Genomic DNA, 21,027 nt, shown 5'->3' with positions numbered 1-21,027 from the left:
GTCCTTCTCAAAAGTTCAAAGGTTCGTTTATTATCAAAACATGAATTATGCAACTCTGAAATTTGCCTTCTCCAGATAGACACAAAACAGTGAAAGAACATGAAAGTTGTTCAGAGAGAATCATCAAACCTGCCCCCTCCCACACAAAAAAGAATGGTATCCCGATCATCAACCCCCCCACCCCACTCTCTCCCCCCCCAAAAACAGAACAAGAACATCAGCCACCGAAAAAAAAACCCTCTTCTGCATAAATAAAATTAACTGAACACCACAAAACTTCAACCATCAAACATGAAAATGGAAAAAGAATGGGCGATTTAAAAAAAACACAAAAAAAACATATGTCTGGAAAAGTTCTACAGTCCATAAATGCAATAATTTTCCATAATTATCCTGAAATTAATGACACTAGATGAAAAGTGCTCCCTATTCTGTCTCCTGCCCTGCCCCATTCCTTAATAGGAGTTCTAGTATTGCACTCTTATCTTGTTGGGACCTCCATTTAATGATTAACAAACTCTATCCCATCCAGCCCTTTTACACTCTGGGAGTCCCAGTCAATATGTGGAAAGTTAAAATCACCTACCATCACAACTTTGTGTTTCTTGCAACAGTGTGTGATCTCTCTACAAATTTGCTCCACTGAATCCCACAGACAGTTGGATGATCTACAATATAATCCCACTAACGTGGTCATCCCTTTTGTTATTCCTCAGTTTCACCTGTATAGCCTCACTCGATGAGCTCTCCAGTCTGTCCTGGCTGAGCACTGCTGTGACATTTTCCCTGACTAGTTATCAAATCTATCATATCTAAAGCAATGAACCCTGGAACATTGAGCTGCCAGTCCTGGTCCTTCTGCAACCAAATATCTCATAATGCCACATGCTGATGCATGCTCTAAGCTTAACTGCCTTTCCTACAATACTTCTTGCAATGAAATATGCACAACTCAGAACATTATTCCCACCATGTTCAACCTTTCAGTTCCTGACTTTGTATGCATGCTTAACAACATCTTCCCCTACAACCTCTCCACTGTCTGTTTGCAGCTCTGGTTCCTACCCCCCCGCCCCGCAACTCTAGTTTAAACCTGCCAACTCCCCAGGAGCACTAGCAAACCTTCCTGCTAAGGTATTAGACTCCCTCCAGTTCAGGTGCAAATAACTCCTTCTGTACAGGTCCCACCTTCCCTGGAAGACAGCCCAATGATCCAAGAACCTGAAGCCCTCCCTCTTGTATTATTTCCTTAGCTACGTATTAAACTCTATGATCTTCCTATTTCTGCCCTCACAGGTAGCAGTCTTGAGGTCATAACCCTGGAAGTCCTGTCCTTTCACTCAGTACTGTAATGTTGAATCTGGTTTGTGAGTCTGGCATGGGAGACAGGAAATGCACTGACTTCAAATGGGTATCTTATTGATTTATTTATAAACAGTAAAAGTTTGACCAAACATTAATGTTCCCTGTTACAGATCTACAAAGCTGAATACTTAACAAACATACGTACGTTTAACAAACATAGTTTCAAGTCAAGTCACCTTTTGACCATAAACTGCTGGTACAGTACACAGTAAAAACAAAACAACGTTCCTCCAGGTGCTACATGAAACAGCACAAAACTACACTAGACTAAGTGAGACAACACAAGGCTACACTAGACTATGTAAAACAACACTAAAACTACACTAGACTACAGACCTACACAGGACTACATAAAGTGCACAAAACAGTGCAGGGCAGTACAATAAATAATTAACAAGACAATAGGCACAGTAGAGGACAAATTACAATATAATAATAAATGACGTAGATGTCAGTCTAGACTCTGGGTATTAAGGAGTCTGACGGCCTGGGGGAAGAAACTGTTACACAGTCTGGTCGTGAGAGCCCGAATGCTTCGGTGCCTTTTGCCAGATGGCAGGAGGGAGAAGAGTTTGTGTGAGGGGTGTGTGGGATCCTTCACAATGCTGTTGGCTTAAATGTTAAAAGTTAAATGTTAAAAGTTTACATAGAGAATACCTTCTCAATCATCATTTGCATCCTTGCCTTAAAAAAAAGGAAGAAGAGAGCAAGCCCCTTTCACGTGCTATTTTATATACAAAGGATATTTGATGCTGGACACCAGGCATCGATCCAATGGGAAAAGCAGCTGCAGCTTCTAAACTAACCAATCACAACGGAAGCGACTTTCGACAATCAGAATAAGCTGCGCCCCCACATGACACCCCACCCCTCCAAAGTTGCAAATGTGATCATTGAACCCTTAGACTAGTGTGACTCTCGCGAACTTCCAACTAAGTAGCACATAAAACACAAGAGTAAAATACCGAGTACTGTAAACCCAATACAGTCGGCCCTCCTTAACCGTGGGAGATTGGTTCTGGGACCCCCAGCGGATACCAAAAAACGCAGATGCTCAAGTCCCTTATTTAACCTGTATCAGTGTGGGTGGACTTTAGGACCTGGGGGAGCTCCAGACCTGCTGCCCGTGGCTGCTGCTGAATCCGCAGTGTTTCTGTTCCGTTGACAGAAAACAATCACGATTGTAAGTAAAGTGGAAATAATAAAGTGATTGGAAAGAGGTGAAACGCCATCGGTCTTTGGAAAAGTGTTAGGCTACAGTCAGTCAACGATCGGAACAATTTTAAAGGATAAAGTGAGAATATTGGAGCATGTGAAAGGCCCTGCCCCGATGAAAGCTACAATTATTACTAAGCAACGCAGTGGTTTAATTATTGAATTACATACGTTTCTTAAGTGTTTTATATGCATAGAAAGGTAAAATATATACTATATACAAAGACAAACGTTTGACTAACTGACGCTAAATAATACCAGATGTACCTGTTCCGACTTACGTGCAAATCCGACTTAAAGACTGCCTGTACTTTAAATCATCTCTAGATTACTTATAGCACCTAATACAGTGTAAATACTATGTAAATAGTTGTTATACTGTATTGTTTAGGGAATAATGAGAAGAAGAAGAAGAAGTCTGTACATGCTCAAACAACGAGTGATGGAGAGAGAACTTCGGGGTTTTCCCGATCCGTAGTTGGTTGAATCCGCGCATGCGGAACCCGCGGATAAGGAGGGCTGACTGTAGTCACCTCCCACTATACTACAGTAATCCACCAGCTTCCCTTCGCCCCAAAAGGCCACCAGCCCCACCCAGCCAATGAGCTGGTCCCCCACATGATCTTACACACTGACTCTGAGGTATGATCAACCAGGTGAGTGATGTTACCCGACCCGTCAGGAATGTAGGTGCAGCATTCTTCACCGATAACTGTACAAAGCATCACCTTCCTTTGTGAGCAGGCAATCCAAGGCCATCGAAGTCAGTTCCCAGGACAGTCTGGTCATACCATGCTGAGAAAGGCTGTAATTCAAAACATCCTTCCTCTGTAATAGTCCTCTTACCAACCAGCATGGGCACGATGCTCATCCAGGGCACTGGGGTGGCGTACATACGTCACCACGTATCAACCACACCACCCTGTGGGAATCACGGGTAGGCTAGGAATTCCATATCCATTAAGTGCCTTTCAGCAGCCAACAAGTGCCCAGCTTCACAACACCATTTGGCATAGACACAGCTGTCCCAGCATGCTGTTCCTGCTCATACTCCCCATCGACCTTGCGTCTTGTACCTGTACTCAACATGCCACCTACACCAACACTAAGAGTCAGGACTTTCCAATTATACAAATGGTATGCAGGGAAATAGCGGTCCTTACAGCACTCACTCCACTCCACCAGGGATATTAAGGCTCAAGTCCCTTAAGGCTGTTACCTTACTCTGGGTCAGGTTTTGGCTGGAAGACTATCTTCTCCCAACTCCCCCAAAACAGAAAGCCAAAACATAAAAGGCCAGATAATTCCCCCCTCCCCCCAGTCTTTTCCTTGTGAAAGGGATCAATATCAGTGGCATCCCTTCTGTGATGCAGTAAGGAGTCTTCATACAAATTCAATGATCTGATCCGTTGGCCCAGTGTGCAGATTTGAACACCATCTCCAGGAATGTATCACAGGATCTCTCACCACAAATTAGCATCCACCACTCTTCCTGATTAGTCACTGGATATTTAGAAAACACAAAAATAATAGAACTACCAGAATTGCTCCCCAAATGCTCAATACCCTCTGAGATGTGGGCATCTCATATCCAGAATAAAACTGCCCAATTTTTTTCAAATTTCATATAGACGGTATGAAATAAGTCATCCCTAAAACAATTATATGGGGAAGCAGTAACAAAGTAACACATTAAGACACAATAAACACATACTTAGAAAACAAGAAACAAAGTTACAGATTAAACACAAATCACAAAGCCTGGACTGTACTCCTCTTCATTAAAACTTCCGATGGAACTGCAAAAACTTAAAACAGATGGTTGAGTGCTGTTTCTCTGTGAGAAATTATCAGAGAACAACTGAGAAGGAAAAAGCAACTGGGTGGAGCCCAGTGCGTTCACAGTCTCTTAAAGGACACACACACACACACACACACACACACACACACACACACACACACACACCTCGTTTCTCCACATTCAAATCATTCACACTATTTATAGGAAGAGGGATGCAGGTTGAATGTCCCACTCACTACAACAATGAGGCACTAACCACCCTCCGATTCCCATTGCTGGCCGGTGTCCTTTGCAGGGAGCCCTGAATGAAATGCAAGGACTCTGGCAGAGGACAAAAGGAATCCTTATCTCCAGAGGACTTGAAGAACGACCTTTCCTCCTCAACAGTCTCCTGTTTTTGCCCCTCTGACAGTATTTCTACATTGCATCGAGGGTGGGGTAGGAACCCCATTTACCTGCTCCTTCAGAATCTCAGCTTTAAGCAGCTTCAAAAGCATTTTGTTATGGGATTTTCAGGATCCCACACCTTCCATCTGCCTATCCAACTTCCTTATCTGGCTGCACACATCCTCTTCTACATACTCTAAACTTTGTCATAACTGAAATCGCTGTACTTGTAGGATGACCAGCAGTGGTGGATTTACTTTCTTTCTTTTTCTTAGTTTCATAAAATATAAACATAACATAGCAATAATACAAAATTGTTGGAAATACATTGTTATACTTAAGATGAGTAATTATAAAACCAAATGGTATAAATTGACAAAACTCCCAATCATGTAGGATAGCAATGAATAATACAGGACAAAAAAAAAAGGAGAAAAATCATGAAAAAGAAAAAAAATTTAAAAAAAACAAACCCCACCCCAAAAAAAACTAATCTAAACAGAATTAGTCAACTAAACTAAAAAGACTTGGGCAATTTTAATAACGTAAAAATGGAAGAAAAGAAAACCTTAGTGTTGACGACTCCGTTCCTCTCAGTGGTGGATTTAAAGACAGCACTACCTCCTTTATTGGGAAAACTGCTTCCGTAACCACGTGTCCCACTATTCCAGAAGTTAATTCAATATCCTCTGGTGGGATATCACTATCATGATATTGATAAGAGCCCAGTGGCGAAGAACTTTAGTACCCTCCTCTACTCTGCTCCATTCCACTTGGGGTTTTAAATTACATTCAACAAAAGTGGTATACCCAAATTTAACTGCTGCCATTACCCGAATCTATAGTGATGCATTAAGCTCAGGGGAAGCAAGAAGTGATCTCAGGGCGTTATTGATCACGTGTTGGGATGACAGGCTCACTAAAGCATCCACCTCTCTGTTAGATAGGGTCACTCCAGTACCCCCCCCCCCCCCAATACCATATCCTCAATAACCATCCGGCCAAAGACTCCCCAGCCTTGTCTGTACCTATCCCCTGAACTTGCTCACTCCTTATCGGAGAATTCTCTGAGCTCTGTTGTGTTGAAGGTGTCCATTACACCATACCCCACACATTCCTGAGCCTCGTCCCCTCTTCCTCTTGAGAGGAAGAAGCTGCAGACCGATGCCCCCCCCCCCCCCCATGGCGTGTGTGGGAACAGATCATCACTAGCTTGGACCGTACGGTTTTGGACATACAAGGGAGACAGCGATCATTTCGAGGATTAAACTGAGGGGTCCACTCTACTCTCTATCCCTCATTTTCATCATCCAGCCAGATATCCCCATCTCCCAGCCCCACAGTAGGATCAAAGCCCCGTCTCAACATGGCTCGAACCTTAATGGGATCAGGTTCCCAACTAGCCCCTTTAGCCGTCTCTAAGTTCTGTACTTTCATTAGCCGACAGGCAATATGTAACTTCATATCTTCTAGCTTTATAGCTCTACTCTGAGCTGTCAATGGTGATTCCCTCAGAATAATACAGTGCTGACTGAGATCTTCCAATTCATTCAATGACTCGCTATCTTTTTTAATGATGTCTTACAATTGCTGCAAAAAGCCAGAAAGCATCCTGCCAGCTATCCTTTCTTCTGGGAAAACCCAATGATTTAAGTATATAAGCAATGTGATGTCCCATTTCAACCCCGGTGAAATCTAACGGGTCTGACCAATTCACCGGCATCCCGTAATCCATCGGTAAGTTAGTGAAACTTCCAAAACCTGCAGTATTATCTGTCCATCCTGGGACTCTGCATTGCTCATACTGAGGGTCCTCTCTTTTAAATAACCTCTTAAAGAAATGCATTTCTGCTCAAAAAGCCAGACCCTGCTCAAAGCAGCGCCAAATGTAATGTTGAATCAGGTTCGCTGGTCTAGCAAGTGAGACAGAAAATGCACTGACTTCAAATGGGTATATTAATAATTTATTTAAAACAGTAAAAATTCAACCAAACATTCATATTCCCCAGGTTATAGATACTACAAAACTGAATATTTAACAAACATACGTCCATTCAATAAACATGGTTAAAAGTGTGCACAGAACACGTCTCTGCAATTATCATTTGCATCCTTGCCTTAAAGGAAGAAGAGAGCAAGCCCCTTCCACGTGCTATTTTATATACAAAGGATATTTGATGCTGGACACCAGGCATCGATCCAATGCGAAAAGCAGCTGCAGCTTCTAAACTAACCAATCACAATGGAAGTGACTTTCGACAATCAGAAAAAGGCACATCCCCACAGGACAAGCGTCTAACTCCCTAAACTCACTTAGGACCTTGTCCCCCTTCCTGCCCATGTCACTGGTACTGACGTGGACCATGGCCTGTGACTGCTCACCCTCTCACTTAAGGTTGCTGTGGACTCCATCTGAGATGTCCCTGGCCCTGACACTAGGAGCCAACATACCATCCAGGAACCTCCTGTCTGTTCTCCTAACCAATGAATCCCCTATCACCACAGCTTGCCTGTTCTCCCTCCTTCCCTTCTGAGCCACAGAGTCACACTCAGTGCCAGAACATTGACTGCCATGGCCTTCCTCTGTTATGTCATACTCCCCCTCCCCAATACTATCCAAGTGATATACCTGTTACTGAGGGGAATGGCCACAGGAGTATCCCTTTTCCCCCTCCTGAACTTCACTCAGACACTTGTGTCCAGCACCTTGGGTGTAACTACCCCCCCCCCCACCACCACCGTATGTCCTGTCTGTGATCCCCTCTGCCTCCCTGAACGATCCAGAGTTTGTCCTGTTCCAGCCCCAACTCCTCAACACGGAGTGTTAGAAGATGCAGCTAGGTGCACTTCTTGCAGGAGTAGTAGTGAGGGACACAGGTGGTCTCCCTGCCCTCCCACATCCTGCAAGAGGAGCATTCCACTATCCTGCCCAACATCCCGACTGCTCTAGCTGTGCAATGAGAAAGAAAGAAAGAAAAATTAAACAAAAAGAATGTACCTACAACCAATGTTCCCTCTAATTTTTAGTAGTCAGTGGGTGCAAAAATCTTACGTTGTGCATTTTTTTTTCCTGTGACAAAAGTATGTGCGCACTGAATGCACACATGGCACAGTTTATGTAGGTTTACAAAATATTTGACATAAAACTGCACGGAATAACAACAAAATAACATACACACTTAAGTCACTCAGTTATTTTTTCTCTCTCCTTTCTTTGGCATTTACCCATTCTTTGTATACTCTTTCTAGACTAATAGAACTTCCATCCAATTGAAAGCTTTTGATTCTCATTAATGTATCCAAATGACATTCACCTAAACGGCTTCTCAGCTTGCTTTTGAGTTGATTCATTAGGCTAAAACCTCGCTCACAGTCCGCACTAGACGTGGGAAAGGTTCCCCCAGTGTCCATCAACTGTGCAAGGTCACAAAACTGTTCATTTTGAAGTACAAATGCCACCATTTGAACAAAGTTTGAAATCAGTTTGGATTTAATTTTTTCTTGCACGGAAAATCATTAAACTGTCTAACTATTACAGTATTTTCAGCTAGAAAATCATGATATTTTAGACATAAGGCATTAACTTTTTCATCGCCAAATGTGAAGTCACAATCTGTAATCGCGGAGAAATCAAAAGCTGACCATTCTTGTACCTCGTCTTCAGGAAACCTGTAACGGGTAATGATGGGTTCTGTTGCCTGAGCTTTTGTACACCATCCAAATGCGATTTACTTGCCAAATAACACTTCAAAAAGTCAGGTTTCCAAATATCATCCCACTTTTTTCCACCAGCAAATTCCCCAGCAACTTTCGCATCACGACAATACAAACAGGTAACTCCAGTTTCCGAATCATACATAAATATTTCTCGTAGCTGAACGTTCATGACCTCATGAGCTTTTTGTGTTGGAGTTTCTACTATTTTGTTAAGCCATTCAACTTTTAAAAAATTTGCAGTTCTTTTGCGCTTCACTCCCTTCGCTTCTTTTGAATTCGACATAGCGAATCAATATTTTTTTAAGTAAAAACTTAGTAAGCTATCTACAGGATTTGAAACAGATCTCTGTAAACTTTACGATATGAACACTGTCCGCCATAGGTGGCTGCCGCCGTGATGCAGCTGTACAAACTGGAATAACAAAGGTGAGGTGACGTAAATTGGTGACGTACATTGCGGTATTTGAAAAACGGACTAACTGGTTAACAGAAACATTAAGCTAAAAGATTATTTTCAATAAGTATAATTATTAATTACTACATTATTTATTTTAGGTAACTAACCTTTTGTGCGCACATTAATTTCCTTTGTGCGCTGGTTGAAAAATGTGTGTGCACGTGCACAGCTTAGAGGGAACATAGCCTACAACCTATGTTTCTCCTTGTTGAATCCTCTGTGAACCAAAGCCTGAACTCCCCAATCTAACACTGGCCCAGTTCCACAATGGTTGCTCCACTTAAACCTAACTTCTATTTATTGGCTTTTGCCAACTGTTAATTGTGCACAATCCACCTCCTTGGGAACTGTGGTGCAGCAAATATCCCAGCTGGCCTTGTTTGCTGCTTTTAATCTGTCTCTCCTGCTGCTCAATCCGACATCTCCTCGGGGACTGTGGCACGTAGAATGTCAGAAGAAAATATGCAAATACCATGAAGTATAAAGGCTGCTAGTATCTCAGTTTAATGTGTTCTTTCAAAGATGATAGCCTCAGTATACAGCATTCCTCATTACTGCTCGGAATAGGAAGGGAAAATGTATTTTCCCTTATGTATCCCACTGATGTAGATAGATGAAGCTTGTATCACGTTAATTAAAAGTTGCTGCTTGTGTCATACCTTGATGGAACAGAGTTATTTTCCTTATGGTTAAAAGTCAACCTATTATTATCTAGTAAAAAGTTGGACTGTGTTTGGACAGGTAGAACAAGGTGCATGATGCATTATAAGCTGGTGATTGCTCAGTTCCGCTGGGCAAGCATTCAGAGCTATGTTCATCCTTTATCCTTGATGTGAAAAGTCAGGAAGGATACTTTCAGGAGGAAAATGATCCGGCGTTGCAACACACACACACACACAAAATACTGAGGGATCTCATCAGACCAGACAATCCATGGAGGGAAATAAACAGTGGACTTTTTGGGAATGATCAGGAGTAAGCTATGCAACCTGTCGTCTGGTGCACAAATCATCAAAATCGGGACTGATCGTCATCCTCAGGGCTATTTTCCAGCACAATCCCTAACTGCTGATTTCCCCACTGACCAGAAATCCATTGAATGACACTCGTAGGTATAGGGGTAACTTAATAAACTGGCCATTAACTGTGTACGCAAACACAAGGAATTCTGCAGATGCTGGAAATTCAAGCAACACACATCAAAGTTGCTGGTGAACACAGCAGACCAGGCAGCATCTCTAGGAAGAGGTACAGTCGACGTTTCAGGCCAAGACCCTTCGTCAGGACTAACTGAAGGAAGAGTTAGTAAGAGATTTGAAAGTGGGAGGGGGAGGGGGAGTGGGAGGACAGAGGACAGAGAAAGCGGGATCTCCCAGTGGCCACACATTTTAAATCCACATCCCATTCCCATTCTGACATGTCTATCCACGACCTCCTCTACTGTAAAGATGAAACCACACTCAGGTTGGAGGAACAACACCTTATATCCCGTCTGGGTAGCCTCCAACCTGATGGCATTGATTTCTCTAACTTCGGCTAATGCCCCACCTCCCCCTCGTATCCCGTCCGTTATTTATTTATATACACACATTCTTCCTCTCACTCTGCTTTTTCTCCCTCTGTCCCTTTGACTATACCCCTTGCCCATCCTCTGGGTTCCCCCCCCCCACCACTTTTCCTTCTTCCTGGGCCTCCTGTCCCATGATCCTCTCATATCCCTTTTGCCAATGACCTATCCAGCTCTTGGCTCCATCCCTCCCCCTCCTATCTTCTCCTATCATTTTGGATCTCCCCCTCCCCCTCCACCTCCCACTTTCAAATCTCTTACTAACTCTTCCTTCAGTTAGTCCTGACGAAGGGTCTCAGCTTGAAACGTCGACTGTACCTCTTCCTAGAGATGCTGCCTGGCCTGCTGCGTTCACCAGCAACTTTTATGTGTGTTGCACTAAGTGTGTACGTTTGTGGTCGTCTGCTGTTGTTGTTCATCCATTTCAAGCTGTGCTGTGTTGTGTGTTCAGAAATGGCTCTTCTGTAAACCACTATTGCGATGCGTGGTTATTAGGTTTACTGTCACCTTCCTGGCAGCCTGAAGCAATCTGGCTGTTCCCTTCTGACCTCATTAACAAGACATTTTCACCCACACAACTGCCATCCACTAGATGCTTTTTGTTTCTCGCATCATTCACTGTAAACGCTGGAGGCTGTTGTGTGTGAAAATCCCAGGATGCTCTGAGATACTCAAACCACCCTGCCTGGCACCAACAGTCATATCATGGTCAAAGTCATTTAGATAATATTTCTTCCCCATTCTAATGTTTGGTCTGACAACAACTGAACCTCTCGACACACAAAGTGCTGGAATCAGTCAGCAGGCAAGGCAGCATCTACGTTTCAACGTTTTGGGCCAAGACCTTTCATCAGTGAATCTACCCAATGACTGAGGTTCCATATCCCTTTATTTAGGTAGACAACTCTGAATGTGGAAATTTCTCCTCATCTCTGATCTAAATAGTCCATCCTGATAATGAAGTTGTGCCTCCTGATCCTGGGTTTCTCCACGAGGGAAGCACCTTCCCAGCATCCAGTCTGTCAAGCCCTTAAGAATTATGAATCACTTGAATCTCTTCGACCAGCAATACTTAACAAAATGCTCTGATTTTGTCATCAGCATCAAATTGGACAGTCTCACAGCTTTTGGGTATTTTGTAGTACCCTGCTGTGATCTCTTAAACAAGATAATTTTTAGTGCATTTCAGATCACAACAAACAAACCCACCATCCAGGCTGTGCCCTCTTCTTGTTACTACCATTGGACAGTAGAGGTAGACCATTCAGAACAGAGTTGAGGAAAAACTTTTTCACACAGAGGGTTGTGGTTCTGTGGAATGCTCTGCCTCAGAAGGCAGTGGAGGCCAATTCTCCGGATTCTTTCAAGAAAGAGTTAGATAGAGCTCTTAAAAATAGTGGAGTCAAGGGATAGGGGGAGAAGGCAGGAACAGGGTACTGATTGTGGATGATCAGCCATGATCATAGTGAATGGCGGTGCTGGCTCGAAGGGCTGAATGGCCTACTCCTGCACCTATTGTCTATTGACAGGAGGCACAGGAGCCCGTATCCCACGCCACCTAGTTCAGTACAGTACAACCATCAGACTCCTGAACTGGTGGGGATAACTTCACTCACCGTAACTCTGAACTGATTCCATAACCAACAAGCTTACGCTCAGACTTTCTACAATTCGTCTATTGTTTTTATTTGCACAGTTTGACTTATTTTTCACATTGGTTGTTTGTCAGTCTTTGTCCGTTATTGTATATTTTTCACACAATTCTATTGTATTCTTTTGTTTCCTGCAAATGCCTGCAAGGAAATGAATCTTAAGGTAGTATATAGCAACATATACAGTGGCATACAAAAGTTTGGGCACCCCGGTCAAAATTTCTGTTACTGTGAATAGCTAAATGAGTAAAAGATGACCTGATTTCCAAAAGGCATAAAGTTAAAGATGACAAATTTATTTAATGTTTTAAGCAAGCTTACTTTTTTATTTCCATCTTTTACAGTTTCAAAATAACAAAAAAGGAAAAGGGCCCGAAGCAAAAGTTTGGGCACCCTGCATGGTCAGTACTTAGTAACACCCCCTTTGGCAAGTATCACAGCTTGTAAACTCTTTTTGTAGCCAGCTAAGAGTCCCTCAATGAAATTCTGCACCTTTTTTTCTCCAAACATACCTTTGCTCATTGTGGCCAAAAAGTTCTACTTTAACTTCATTAATCCACAGGATTTGTTTCCAAAATGCATCAGGCTTGTTTATATGTTCCTTTGCAAACTTCTGACGCTGAATTTTGGCCGCAATGACCAAAGGTATGTTTGGAGAAAAAAAGGGTGCAGAATTTCATGAAAAGAACCCCTCTCCAACTGTTAAGCACGGGGGGTGGATCGATCATGCTTTGGGCTTGTGCTGCAGCCAGTGGCACGGGGAACATTTCACTGGTCGAGGGAAGAATGAATTCAATTAAATACCAGCAAATTCTGGAAGCAAACTTCACACCGTCTGTAAAAAAGCTGAAGTTGAAAAGAGGATGGCTTCTACAACAGGATAATGATCCTAAACACACTTCAAAATCCACAATGGACTACCTCAGGAGGCACAAGCTGAAGGTTTTGCCATGGCCCTCACAGTCCCTCGACCTAAACATCATCAGAAATCTGTGGATAGACCTCAAAAGAGCAGTGCATGCAAGACGGCCCAAGAATCTCACAGAACTAGAAGCCTTTTGCAAGGAAGAATGGGCGAAAATCCTCCAAACAAGAATTGAAAGACTCTTAGCTGGCTACAAAAAGCGTTTACAGCCCGTGATACTTGCCAAAGAGGGTGTTACTAAGTACTGCCATGCAGGGTGCCCAAACTTTTGCTTCGGGCCCTTTTCCTTTTTTTGTTATTTTGAAACTGTAAAAGATGGAAATAAAAAAAGTAATCTTGCTTAAAACATTAAAGAAATGTGTCATCTTTAACTTTATGCCTTTTAGAAATCAGGTCACAGTGACAAAATTGGCAAACTTTTGGCTAACCAATTGAAGTCTAATTATGCTAAATCTCAAATTAATCAGATTTATAATCAAAATGACCGACTGATACTTGATCATGCCGGGATTAATCAAACCTTCTTTGATTTTTATTCTTCCTTATATCAATCAGAGTCTCCTCGAGACTCTTAAGTATATGAATGATTTTTTAGATAACCTAGACTTCCCTGTGATTTCACAGGATATGTCTTCTATGCTAGATACTCCCATTACCACTGATGAGATTAAGAATGTTATTTCCTCTATGAACTCGGGGAAAGCTCCTGGCCCTGATGGGTTTACCGTAGAATTTTATAAATGTTTTGCACCTTCATTAATCCCTTGGTTCTGTAGGGTTTTCGAGGCTTCATTAAAACTTGGTAAGCTTCCCGAATCTTTCAATAGAGCGTCAATCTCTCTAATATTAAAGAAGGATAAAGATCCTGCTCAATGTGCATCTTATAGACCAATATCTTTATTAAATGTTGATTCTAAAATTTTTTCTAAGTTATTAGCAAACAGATTAGAAAAAGTACTTCCTTTTATTATTTTGGAAGACCAAACGGGTTTTATTAAAGGTCATTACTCTTTTTATAACATTTGCACACTGTTAAATATTGTTTATACCCCCTCACAAAATGTTCCTGAGTGTGTTATCTCTTTAGATGCTGAGAAAGCTTTTGATAGAGTAGAATGGCCTTACTTATTTAAGGTGCTTGAAATGTTTAATTTTAGCTTGAAATTTATATCCTGGATTAAACTGTTATATCATTCTCCTGTGGCCTCGGTCCGTACTAACTCTCTAAGCTCACCTTTTTTTCCTCTTTTTCGAGGTACTCGACAAGGTTGTCCTCTTAGTCCTTTATTATTTGATATTGCATTAGAACCTCTTGCAATTGCCATTCGAGAATCTCCAAATATTACTGGGATAACTCGGGGCTTAAAGTCCCATAAAATTTCACTCTATGCTGATGACTTACTTTTATATATGTCTAATCCTCAAAAATCCATCCCTGCTGTTTTAGAGTTATTAGCACAATTTAGTCTCTTTTCAGGTTATAAATTAAATCTTAGTAAGAGTGAACTTTTCCCGATTAATAAACAACTTCCCTTATATCATAACTTTCCGTTTAAATTGATTAATAATTATTTTTTATATCTTGGGATTAAAATTACTTGTAAATACAAAGATTTATTTAAGATTAACTTTTTACCTTTAATTGACCATATTATTCAACTTTCATCTAAATGGTTTCCTTTATATTTAACTTTGATTGGTCGTATTAATGCAGTTAAGATGTTTTTTCTGCCAAAATTTCTTTATATATTTCAGGCATTACCGATTTTTGTTCCAAAATCTTTTTTTGATAAAGTTGACTCAAAAATTTCTTCATTTATTTGGCAAAATAAAAACCCGAGACTGGGTAAAATGCATTTACAGAAAGCGAAGAGAGATGGAGGTTTAGCATTACCTAACTTTAGATTCTATTATTGGGCAATTAATATTCGACATATGAAATTGTGGTTACTTGACCAGGGTATACTATCCATTCCTAAATGGGTAGCATTGGAATTACAATCTGTTCAGGGCTATACACTTGGCTCTATTTTAGGTTCCTCTCTTCCTTTTGATTTGAAACGCCTCAAACAGGTATCTAACCCAATAGTTAAATATACCTTACGTATTTGGTTTCAATTCAGAAAATTTTTTGATCTAAACCAATTTGGGCTAGAGATTCCTATTTTAGGTAACATATTTTTTTCGTCCCTCTCTTACAGATCGTGCTTTTCAAATTTGGAAGACTAAGCGTATTTCACGGTTTTTGGATTTTTTTTAGATGGTTCCCTTATGTCTTTTGAGCAATTATCTAATAAATATAATTTATCAAGAATACATTTTTTTAGATATCCACAAGTTAGAAATTTCCTAAGTACTATACTTTCTTCTTTTCCAATGCTTCCTCCTACATACATTTTAGATACTATAATTAACCTTAATCCATGTCAGAAAGGTGCATCGGCTATGATTTATAATATTATTATGAAACTTAGGAAAGCTCCATTTGATAAGATTAGGGTAGATTGGGAACAGGAATTGGGGTCTATCATTTCCGTGGATGATTGGGGGCAGATTTTACAATTAGTCAATACTTCCTCTATCTGTGCTAAACATTCCCTAATTCAATTTAAAGTTGTTCCTAGAGCACATATGTCCAAAGATAAAGTAGCTCGCTTTTATTCTCATATTAATCCTTCTTGTGATAGATGTCCGGGGCAGATAGCCTCTTTAACTCGTATGTTTTGGTCTTGTCCTACTCTGGAAACTTTTTGGAGAGACATTTTTAATATTATCTCAAAGGTATTGAATATAGATATCTCTCCTCATCCTATTACTGCTATCTTTGGACTACCTAAAATTTCCAGTAATCTTTCTCCTTCAGCCCGTAGAATGATTGCATTTCTTACTTTAATGGCGAAAAGATGTATCTTACAACATTGGAAAGAGCTTAATGCTCCAACCACCTTTTTTTGGTTTTCTCAGACGATATTATGCTTGAATTTGGAGAAAATTAGAAGCAATCTTTATGATTCCTCACTTAAATTTGAACAGACCTGGAGATCTTTTATTCAATATTTTCATTTAATGTAATTTTTTTTTCTTCTCTTTTTTACTCCATATTTATATACCCTTCTTGTTTTTTTTTACTGTTTTTAATGGAGGTCAGGTTTGAGGACGTGATTTTAAGTTCTTTAACTCTACTTGGTTCCAAGTTAGCCCATTGCTTTGCTTTGCCTTTAGTTAGTTGCACGGTGGGTTTTGGGGTTTTTTTTCCTTTTCTCTATTGATATATATATATAAAAATTAGTATACTATTATGTTACCTTAGTATGTTATGTTTAAATTACATTGTTTGTATCACTTTTTTTTTTCTGTATTAATATCTCCTGTAATTTTATTATATTCTAGCAGTGTATTAGTGCCTATATGGCTTACCTTTTTGTTATACTTGTTCAATAAAAAGATTTAAAAGAAAGAAATCAGGTCACCTTTTACTCACTTAGCTATTCACAGTAACAGAAATTTTGACCAGGGATGCCCAAACTTATGCACGCCACTGTATGTACTTTGATATTAAATCTACTTTGAACTTTATTAAGGTAATAGAAGTAAAAACTTATTGCAGCAATCTGAACGTAGTTCATGGAGCTGATAATACTGGCTTTCTGAACATATTTATAAATGACGACAAACTATTGTGCTCAGGGTGTAATTCTTGTAATCATCGTTTCCAGGACAACACCGGCAGTAGTCTTTTGGCAATGGGCTAACCAGTCCTTCAATGCAATCGTTAACTACACCAACAGGAGTGGAGACGCACCACTGACAGTGGGGTAAGCAACTCTGGAATAACTCCAGTGAAAGTACTTGAAATATTTTCATGAAATAATATAATCTCTGTGCCAATGTGCATGTTTTGTATAAATATCTTTTGCATAATAACTTAATGGAATATTTAGTACATTGAAATTAACTGATGGACTGAAGAAGTTAAAGTTGCACATGTGAGTCAATTTTACCTCGAAAGGAAAAGCTCATAATTCATTTGTGTTATTTCCATCTGCATTCTTGCTATTCTGTTTCAGTAATAAATTGAAGCTTTTCTTTGTTTTGTAAATACTTGTGGGTTGCTATAATAGGGAACAAAACTATGTGGTTCTTTAGATTCAATGATATTGCAAACAGAATGGCAAATACATAGTCATAGTCATACTTTATTGATCCCGGGGGAAACTGGTTTTCGTTACAGTTGCACCATAAATAATAAATAGTAATAGAACGATAAATAGTTAAATAGTAATATGCAAATTATGCCAGTAAATTATGAAATAAGTCCAGGACCAGCCTATCGGCTCAGGGTGTCTGACCCTCCAAGGGAGGAGTTGTAAAGTTTGATGTCCACAGGCAGGAATGACTTCCTATGACGCTCTGTGTTGCATCTCAGAGGAATGAGTCTCTGGCTGAATGTACTCCTGTGCCCACCCAGTACATTATGTAGTGGATGGGAGACATTGACCAAGATGGCATGCAATTTAGATGCATGCCAGAAATGACACTGGTGATCATGTGCTGCTTGGGGTCATTTATAATCCACACCTCAAAAGTCATTCAGTCCTACGTAAAACACCAGGAATTAAGAGTCAGTGGAAATGACTTCTAAAATAATGCATAATCAGTTTGAACATAGAACACTGCAGTACAGTTCAGGCTGTTCAGCCCACAATGTTGTGGCAACTTGTACAAACCCACTCCATGCTCAATCTACACAGAACATAACCCTCCATGTTTTCTTTCATCCATGTGCCTGTTTAGTAGTTTCTTAAATGTCCCAAAGTAGCTGCCTCTACCACCACCCTCTGGCAGGGCACTTGCCACACTCTGTGTAAATAACAATCCGACCTCTGATGTCTCCCGTAAAGTTTCCTCCATTCACCTTAAAAGGACGTCATTTGGTGTTAGTCATTGTTGTGTTGGGGGAAGAAAGGCACTAGCTGATTTGAACATCGATTTCTCAAACTTCTGGTAATTGCCTCTTTCCCACCTCACCCCTTCTCCTTCACCATTCCCATTTCCCTCTCTCACCTTATCTCCTTCCCCGCCCATCACTTCCCTCTGGTGCACCTCTCCCTTCCCTTTCTTCCATGGCCTTCTGTCCTGTCCTGTCCTTCTCTAGCCCTTTATCTCTTTCCCCAATCAACTTCCCAGCTCCTTACTTCACCCTTTCCCCCTCTTGGTTTCCCCACAACCTACTATGTCTATGAAGGTTCCCAGTCATCCAGCTCATTATATATCAAGCAGTTGTAAATCAAGGCATCTGGACTACTGTGTTGTCTAGAAGCCACTCATAGAGGCTTCTTCAGTTCAGATCCATGCTGGGTAGTTTTCCAGCTTATAAACTCTGAGTTGTTTAAAGGTATAGCAATCATGTGAGGGTCATTAAGGCTACGTCCACACTACGCTGGATAATTTTGAAAACAAAACCTTTTCTCTTCGTTTTGACCTTCCGTCCACACTGAAACGGCGTTTTCAGCCCCCGAAAACAGAAATTTTCAGAAACAGTCTCCAGAGTGAATAAATCTGAAAACGCCTAATATCCGTTGCAGTGTGTACGGGGCAACCGGAGCTTTTTAAAACCGCTGTCATGACGTGCCGCAACAGATGGCAACAGCCCGGCATTTCAGTGTTTTCTTCTTCTTATTATTATTATTACTACTTTATTGTCGCCAAAGAATTGATACTAGAGCGTACAATCATCACAGCGATATTTGATTCTGCGCTTCGCAGAACCTAACAATTTCAGAATAGATGGCAACGAGACTGAAGCCAGGAGAGTTGGAAATACTTTGACCCATAGCTTACTGGATAAATAAGTATACTCACTTTGCCCTGTTTTCTGTCCTTGCTTGTATGAAGGTGGTTTACCTCTTTATGCAAGTACTTCTCTGACAATAGATGTGTAACAGCCTAACGTAACATTGTATGGAAATACAAGATAACACTGATGCAGATATGTTTTATACATTTAACAAGGTGCTTTATTAATGCAACAGAGTTGGTCAGTTTTTCAATGTTCGTCGTCAGCCGGGTCATACTGCTCGTGAACTCCCGTCGGTTGCCTCCACACGCTCCAGTATTTGTTTTTTTTTGTTTTAAGCCCTCCTGCGCGAGAGCCAAGAGCAATTCCTTTTAAGTTTTTCTACTCTGTAACTGGACAAATACGCACCAAATATATCGTTTCCTCTTCGCTTGTTTTCTGTGTGTTCTGCGCGTGCCCAGTAGGAGGAGATTCGCCCAAATATTCGTCTAATGTGGACAGAGATATTTGGAAAACGCTTAGTGTGGACGCCTGTCATTTTTACTCGAAACCGGTGTTTTCAAAATTATCTGGCGTAGTGTGGACATAGCCTAAGAGTCGTAGAGGTAATGAGAGGTTTGTTGGTCTTATCTTTGTATGAATGGAGGTGTGAATTGTTGTGGAGACACGGGGGTGGAGATGTTAGGACTGCGTTGTAGGTAGCTGATAGGCGGTGTCGTACCAGCAAGCACATCAGCCCAGTTGACAGAGGTCAGGGGCAAAGCAGACGGAGAAACATAGTCATCCCATATGCAGCTGAAGTTTCAGAGAAATTGAGAACTATTTTCAACAAACACCAAATCCTTGTGTTTTTCAAACCTACAAACACACTCAGACAGAAACTACCGGAGCAATATTGTATATGCTAACCAGTGCAATGAGAACAACACAGATCTGTATATCAGTGAGACAAAACAACCACTTCATAAACAGATGGCCCAACATAGGAGGGCTAACACCTCAGGCCAGGACTCGGCTGTATATCTACACCTAGAGGACAAGGGACACTCCTTTGATAACAATGTGCACATTTTGGACAGGGAGGACAGGTGGTTTGAACAAGGGGTTAACTATCTTTGTCAGACTGGAAAACCCATCCCTGAACAGAGCTGGTGGGGTACGACACCATTTATCAGGTACCTACAGTGCAGTCCTAACATCTCTACCCCAGCGTCTCCACAATAGTTCACGCCTCCATTCATGCAAAAATGAGATTAATGTCCCTCTCTTTACCACTATGACTGTTAAAGACATTCGCATGATTTCTATACCTTTAAACAACTCAGGCTACGTCCACACTAGACCGGATAACTTTGAAAACGCCGGTCTTGCGTAAAAACGATAGGCGTCCACAGCAGGCGTTTTTGAAAATACTTCCGTCCACACTAAAAGGGGTACTTGGCGAATCTCCTCCTACTGGGCGTGCGCAGGACACACAGAAAACAAGCAAAGAGGAAATGGTATACTTGTAGCGCATTTGTCCATTTACAGACTAGAAGAACTTAAAAGGAAATTGCCAAATGAAAGACTTGGTGCACGTTTGTCCAGGAACATTTCCTACAGCCATAGTCTCTTCACCGATGAAAGGGACAACAGCTACAACTAAATGCAATAAGGCTTGTTACTGGGCAAAAGTGAAATTTGCTGTTACCTCGTTTGTTTGCCTTTACTTTTGCCATGTCTTTGTGTATTATTTTGCTGTATTTAACATCTGCAATAAAACGAGTTACTGGGCAAAAGTGACAATTGCATCTATTGAATGTTTGCACAAGCAATACATTAATAAAGCACCTTGTTAAATGTATAAAACATGTCTGCATCAGTGTTATCTTGTATTTCCATACAATGTTACATTAGGCTGTGACACATCTATTGTCAGATATTGTTGTTGTGGTGTTGGAGTTTGCGTTCAAGAAAACAATGAAAGGCCGCGCTGCCGCCACCATTTGTTCCGGCACGTCATGACAGCGGTTTTAAAATTAGCCGGTTACCCCACACACACTACAACGCCCAACCGGCGTTTTCAGATTTAAACACTCTGGAGAGCGTTTCTAAAAATCTCCGTTTTTGGGGGAGGAAAACGCCGTTTTAGTGTGGACGGAGGA

At 41.0% G+C, this 21,027-nt stretch overlaps 1 protein-coding gene across 3 annotated transcripts in view; it reads left to right on the top strand.

The window, feature by feature from the left end:
• sfxn3 (sideroflexin 3) overlaps positions 1-21,027 on the top strand; it is a 108,585-nt gene that overhangs the window by 37,392 nt on the left and 50,166 nt on the right. For all 3 annotated transcript variants that reach the window (XM_072238882.1, XM_072238884.1, XM_072238883.1), the window contains one exon: positions 16,803-16,901. In XM_072238882.1, the coding sequence (XP_072094983.1) occupies positions 16,803-16,901 (99 nt within the window). The remainder of the gene's footprint in view (positions 1-16,802; positions 16,902-21,027) is intronic.

The sequence above is a fragment of the Mobula birostris genome, chromosome 21 (assembly GCF_030028105.1).
Source record: "Mobula birostris isolate sMobBir1 chromosome 21, sMobBir1.hap1, whole genome shotgun sequence".
NCBI classification, from domain to species: domain Eukaryota; kingdom Metazoa; phylum Chordata; class Chondrichthyes; order Myliobatiformes; family Myliobatidae; genus Mobula; species Mobula birostris.
The sequence above is the reverse complement of the archived record's forward strand: the minus strand, read 5'-3'. Positions and strand labels throughout refer to the sequence as shown.